At 33.5% G+C, this 6,652-nt stretch overlaps 1 protein-coding gene across 4 annotated transcripts; it reads left to right on the forward strand.

Moving 5' to 3' along the window:
* The first annotated feature begins 1 nt into the window (after position 1).
* Hcs (holocarboxylase synthetase-like protein) lies at positions 2-6,226 on the forward strand. 4 transcript variants are annotated; one of them, XR_013878722.1, is made up of 9 exons: positions 2-293; positions 741-885; positions 1,966-2,138; positions 2,441-2,606; positions 2,792-3,013; positions 3,278-3,332; positions 3,674-3,925; positions 4,256-4,601; positions 4,990-6,226. XR_013878722.1 is itself a non-coding variant. In XM_080157569.1 (8 exons), the coding sequence occupies exons 1-8, from the start codon at positions 2-4 to the stop codon at positions 4,502-4,504; spliced, it is 1,554 nt and encodes a 517-aa protein (XP_080013695.1). In that variant the 3' UTR covers positions 4,505-6,226. The 4 variants fall into 4 exon arrangements, 2 of the variants coding, with proteins under 2 accessions (XP_080013695.1, XP_080013698.1); XR_013878723.1 differs by having other exon boundaries at positions 5,024-6,226; XM_080157569.1 differs by having other exon boundaries at positions 4,256-6,226.
* Positions 6,227-6,652: the final 426 nt, after the last annotated feature.

Raw genomic sequence — 6,652 nt, forward strand, 5'->3', positions numbered from 1 at the left:
TATGTTGGTGGGTAATATCACCCGTTATTTAAACCGTTATTCGCCGTTTTTGATAACGTTCAACCGCCAAAACTTTCTACAAGTTAACTGTGATATAAATAAAATTCAATGTTCAAAAATGAATTTAAACAAGAGTGATTATAAAGTAAATGTAAGCAAGAAAAAGCAATATAAACTTAATATAATAGTTGTATCAATTGATGATAAAAAAGAAGAAACTTTATTTGATAAAATAAAAGATTTAGTTGACAAAGAGAAGTTTGTTGTTTATTCTGTTCATCAAGATGTTATAGGTATGTATATATATTTTTTAAAGGATAAGCCAATGGAGATAAATTGATGTTTATCCCTTCCAATGAAAACCAAAATTACCTCTTTTGTAGATTAGGTAATGATATATCAGTTAAAAACTTTGGACATTGCTATTATAAACTATCCAAACATTTAATAGAAGTATCTAAGGAGTTTGAGCCGACAAACAGTAAAACATTTTTATAAAACTTTGGATACCAGAATAATTTATATTCAAAAGTCTCCTCTTTACCTAATGCATAAATGTTTTTCTTATGAAATATCTTTATTTCTTATTGCTTCCTTTTCTTAAAATTGTAGACTTGCTTCTCATGACGTATAAAAGATTTTAAGAAACACGTAAAAGTATTACACATTGACATATAATTATATATATTTTAAGATTATTGAAACTTGTTACCTAAACGGATTTTTATTCATTTTTTCAGGTAAAACCTTGAGCTGGATGGCAGGATGTAGAGTTCTTATAGTTCCAATATCCAATGGGGAAATATTAAACAGCCTGTGTCAAACAAATATTAATATTTTCAAAGAAAAAGGAGGGGAAATAGTTAATCTAAGTTCAAATGACAGGTATGTAATAATATTGATCATAAAATCAATACAAAATCTAGTGTAACATCCAATCACTTATATATTCATTTATGAATTGTATAATAGGCTAATTTAAGAAAGTTTTACAAATATATACGTGGATATTATGACGGGGAAAATTGTCGTCAATTTAGGTTGCTAACATGGACATCATTTAATGGTCAGTTCAGTCATTCAGTAGAAGGAGAGGGGGTGAATGTGGGGGGGGGGGCATCGTCTTTTTTTAGCCATCTACGAGTTTCACTTTATTAGAGTTCATGATAATCTGGTGTAAGATTGATTGATTGATTGGCCATAGTTTCTTAGGGATTGGGCCTTAATAGTCATGGAGTAGGCTGAGACACTTTAGTCTAGCCACCTGGGCTATCAAGCTCCACGTTCAAGCACATTATGATTTGACCCGCTGTCTCATGAGAGCTACTCATTATTACCTCACCCTCGCCGCAGGGGTGTATATTCTGCACAAGATTTATTTTTTTTCCCCTGCTACAAAATTTTTTATTTTTCTTCCCCCCCTAGTTTTTTCTCACCAAGTAGGGAGAAAATGGAAAAATATTTAAAGAACTCTATATTTAATTTATTTTATCCCTCCTACCACACACTTTTAAAAGTTTTTTTCACCTAGGAAATGGAAAAAATGTTTTCAGTTTTCTTAATTTTTTCATTTTTTTTCCCTCCAACCACTTATTTTTTATTTTTTTCCCCCCCCCTGAGCAGGGGATCCCATGTAGAATATACACCCCTGCCTCGCCGAGTATGGCAGGTGTCCCAAATTAAGTCACCGTAATGAATGACGCTCTCCGCAGAGAAGCTTGGGATAAGGTAGTTCTGATATTATGTACGTGACTATTGAGTATCATCCAAACTTACTCAATAATCCCCTTCTAACACAACCAGAGGAAGTTGCGTTATTATTATTGCGAATGAGAAATTCGAGTCAACACACGGAGAATTAAACTCGAAATCTCACCACCGTATCTCAGTGTGTTACCACTGATACACGGCGCCCCTGGTGTAAGATCCAAGTTATGATAAATTAATTCTTTTTAATAATTTTAGGTCTACTCTATTAGAAGCTTTATCACCATACATACCCCAAAATAAAGAAGAAAATCTATCAAATACATACCCTAACAAATCAGAAGAAGGATATATTTATAGCGAGGATGGATTGTCGTGCTTCAAATCACATAAATGTATTCAAGACAGACTAACAAATCAAGGAAAAGTAGGTAAGACTCGACCAAAATAAAAAAAAGGATTTATTAACGCGTTATCTTTTTAGTATCTAGTGAAGCAACTCCATAGTTCAATTTGTCTGTCTGTCAGTCCGTAACGATAACGGGGATATGTGACTTTCTTGGCTGCTATTTAAGACAGATTGCTGTTTATTTAAAAATAACTCTTTCCATAGAGTAAACAGCTTACTTTGTCTTTGGGTCAGTATGTACACAAATCACCAGTAGTTGTCATTTTTTATTAAATTAGATCGTTAATTGTATTTTAAAACAAAGATTAAATTATGTCTTTTTAGGTTTGCTATTTGAGAACTGTGAAGATTTACAAAATACAATTTTACCAACAGAAACATTTGTGTTGAAGGAATTCTCCGATGGTATAGAATTCGATATTAAAACATATTTGGCCAACTTAAAAACAAGATATATTGGTAGAAATTTAGTCAACTTACCTAACGTAAGGTAAAGGGTTAAACATATTGTTGAAAACATTATATTAAGGATTTTAAATTTTTAATCGAATTATGCTGTAACAGTTTTCTTATGTTTTTTTATACTAAAGGGTAAGATATTTGGAAAACTAATGATTTTTTTTTACAAATGTAGTTTTGGTGGTATATTGACTGTAATATTCATTATTATTTTAGCTCTAGCATGAACGTTCTGTCAGGCCAACCATACCCCAACGGCTTTGCAGTCATACCTGACCAGCAGACTGCTGGCGAGGGCCGTGGCGGTAACCGCTGGATCAGTCCACCAGGCTGTGCCATGTTCAGCGTGCAGCTGCACCTAGAGCCTGGCCATGGTATCGGTCAGACACCCTCGCTTCTGCAGCATCTTGTAGGCCTTGCGGCTGTACACGCTATAGGGTAAGTAATAGATAAAATCTTACCTTCCTTTTCTTATAGTTAATAAAAACCAATCATAATATACCTTCTTATTTCCCCCTGTGAATACTAATAGTAACAGTTTCTTTCTTTTTTCTTGTCTTTATACGTAAAACAACAAGCATTTTTTTTACAAGATCACAGGAAACTGTGTTTACACCTATTTCGTATCATAATTGAGTGCATAATTATAAAATTAACCATAATACCTACTAGGTATGTAATTCATAATATTTTTGTTTTTAGTAGTGATCTTGAAGTAAAATTGAAATGGCCAAATGATATTTACTATAAAAATCAGGTAGGTAGGTACCATTTTTTGCACAAATTTTTGTTGTAATTTTTTGTATTCATAGGTAGGTATAAAAAAATAAATCACTTACAAAAGCATTTCAAATTAGGTAACGGATATAGAATATTAAAAATATACATGGATATTATGACAGGGAGAAAATTGCTAAAATGGAACTCATTTATTGGACAGTTTGTTAATCCAGTAGGCGGGGTGGGGTATGAAAAGGGGTTGGGTGGGTAGGAAGTATCGTTATTTTAGCCCGCTGCGAGTTTTATTTTATTAAAGAACATGAAAATCTAGTGTAACATTCAAATAATAATAATATATATTCATGTACCTAATTTTAGGTGAAACTTGGAGGTGTCGTAGTAAACTCAACAATTTGTGGTAGTAACTTTATCCTCAATATTGGATGTGGACTCAATCTTGACAACTCACGTCCAACCATCAGTGTCAATCAATTGCTGGAGGAATCAACCAGGATGCAGGGTGGACAACAGAAAATAATATCCCGGGAAGAATATATTGCAAGAACATTCAATAATTTGGAAGGAATGCTTGATAAATTTTCCTCTGGTCTTGGACATGAGGTTATTCAGGTATTTTCATTTATAATAAATAGATTAGAAACATTGTCAAATATATCCAGGGATCCTAAGCGATAAGACAGTTCCAAAATTATCCCTATTGTTGATTTAATTTATTGGTGGAAAAGTATGGACACTATTGCACTAGTTTTTACCAACCAATCAAGATAAGTACCCAGCGTATACAAGCCAACAAGAGAAAACTTGTCTGTAAATTTTATGTACCAGCGTGATCACTAGTCCAATGTCCCCTCCCATATAAGATTCGTTAATAATGTGATTTTTAAAATTCACGATGGAATTCAACTATTTTAATAAGTAAGAATATTTTTTCATTTTCAGGATTATCACAAAGCATGGCTTCATAGTGGACAACGAGTAAAAATTCTGAAACAAAAGGACAACCAAGATAATACTGATAAAAAAGATGACATTGTCGTTGATGGTGATGAAATTGAAGTAACAATCCTTGGCATTGATGCTTACGGATACCTGAAGGTGGAGGATGATACTGGAGCCCAGTTTTCTGTGCATGATGATGGAAATAGCTTTGATATGATGAATGGTCTTATTATGCCTAAGTTTTCATAATGTAAACATTAATAAGATAATGATCTCGTGTCTTTTACTTTATTAGTTTTATAATTTTTATGATAATAAAATGTTGTGCCTTAATACAGAGATGGAGGTGACATCGGGCCGTTTATTACACTAGTAACAAAAATTTAATAATAACGGTTTCTTATCGTTGACTTAACAACTTCGGGGACTTTTCTTGAATTTGATTGATTGGTTTATTAATTTTAGTGTTTTTAACGTTTCAACCCCTAATTGTAATCTACATAAGGGTTAATTTTGTGTATTACCATTGTGGTTGTACATCAATTTATCAGCCAATTGTTTATCCTTTTAGACCTCTAGCCTTAATACCTTACCATTTCCATAAAACTTACTTACTATCATCAGACTTACTTACGTATTAAATTTTTACATTTCTTTACCATTAAAGGATTTCCTTTTATTTTTGCAGCAGATTATTGATCCTAGATGATGTGAAGATGCATTTATTTTTTTAGTAAATGGCGCACACATGGTTTAATGTGTTTTTAGCTTTTTAGACTTAACACTAATCTCAAGAGGAAGAACAGCTACAAAGGGGAGGGGGGGTTAATGCAACCATCTCGTAATCAGTGAGCAAATAGCACTTAGAATTCGAATTTCGATCTGAACTTTTGCATGAGTAATCCTTAGTAGGTCTATTTTCCCTAAATCGAACAAAAAGTTGGAAAAGTAACGGCTGGCGGCTCAGCCGTTTTTTGCCTATTTTCAGGGTAAATCCATCATCAATTACGTAGGAATTAACTTTTTAAAACATATTTTTGGTTTAATTCATGTTAAATGATAGCAATAACCATTTTTAAAACTCATAGAGAAAAAAATAAAAGAGAGGAATCAAAGCAACTAGAAGACGAAAATAGGCAGTGGACCCAAAGGCCTACGCAGCGCTGTTGCCGCGCTAAATATTATTGCTATTCCACCTCTTTTCAAATAGGTGGATTACAAAATTAATATGTAAAATTTTAATAATTAGAATATAATTATACTTATGAACTAAGAATCATATGATTAGATACTGTCGTTTTAATGTTTTAATTAAAAATTACATATAATTTTTTTTCAAAATTGTGCATGAGAGATGAATCCTTCCATTTCTAAAAAGGGAGAACTTTTTTTCATAATAAACATTCAGCTGATTCTGACCGCCCACGGCTGTTTGCTAAATATTGCTTTTCTTTTTATTCACATTATTATTTATGATTGACATACAAAAAGCCCTGGGCGGCTTTTGATTTTTTGTCTGCTAAATTTTCTTTAAAAATTTAGGGATGGGTAAGTATAATTTTACCATGAAAAGGGGGTGAGTATTCATCCTCTTATCCTTTTTCCTTATGTTAAATCTTCTAGTACCAACAGCTACCGTCTAGAACCGTTTGATAGCGTTTTGGAGTGGAAAAGAGTATTATGTGGAGATAGGTTTCGTGACTAATTTGCAATATAAATATCCAAAAAATGGCAAAACGGCTAAGCCGTTAGCTGTTACTTTTCCAACTTTTTGTTCGATATAGGGAAAATAGACCCACCAAGGATTACTCATGCAAAATTTCAGATAGAAATTCGAATTCTAAGTGCCATTTGCTCACTGATTACGAGATGGTTGCATTAAAACCCCCCCTCTTTTATCATTTCATACTATGCCTATGCCTAAAGTTATATATAGTCAACAGCAGCTTAAAAGTCATGTCTCTTTCCAGACTGTAAAATGGTCCGGGCTTAGTGCCTCTTAGTTATCCAGAAAAGTAGGCGGGCCAGGCTGACCGCCAAGCCTGGCGACGAGCCCACCCGTGGAGGCTGGACACAGACAACATCTCTGCCCAGACTAGGTGAGAGCTAATCTTATTTCCGTGGTGACAGCTCTTTCCTACCCCCTTTACAAGATGACTGCTGAAGTACCCTACCCCCGTCAGTTAACAAGCAATGAAACTTTGGACACTTTAACCCACTGGAAAAGTCATGTTAGAAATTACTTTAGAAGAGATGATAACATGAAAGTTTTTTTTGCAAGAACTACAAAATGGGACTGTTCAGTAAATAATTATGGATTTCAAGGGAAGGATGCAGCTGATAAAGCTGATAGTCTTGAAAGTCTTTTAGACACTATAGCTTGTTTTATGCCAGGTC

The sequence above is a fragment of the Acartia tonsa genome, chromosome 4 (genome assembly GCF_053477335.1).
Source record: "Acartia tonsa isolate MP-2025a chromosome 4, ASM5347733v1, whole genome shotgun sequence".
Classification (NCBI taxonomy): domain Eukaryota; kingdom Metazoa; phylum Arthropoda; class Copepoda; order Calanoida; family Acartiidae; genus Acartia; species Acartia tonsa.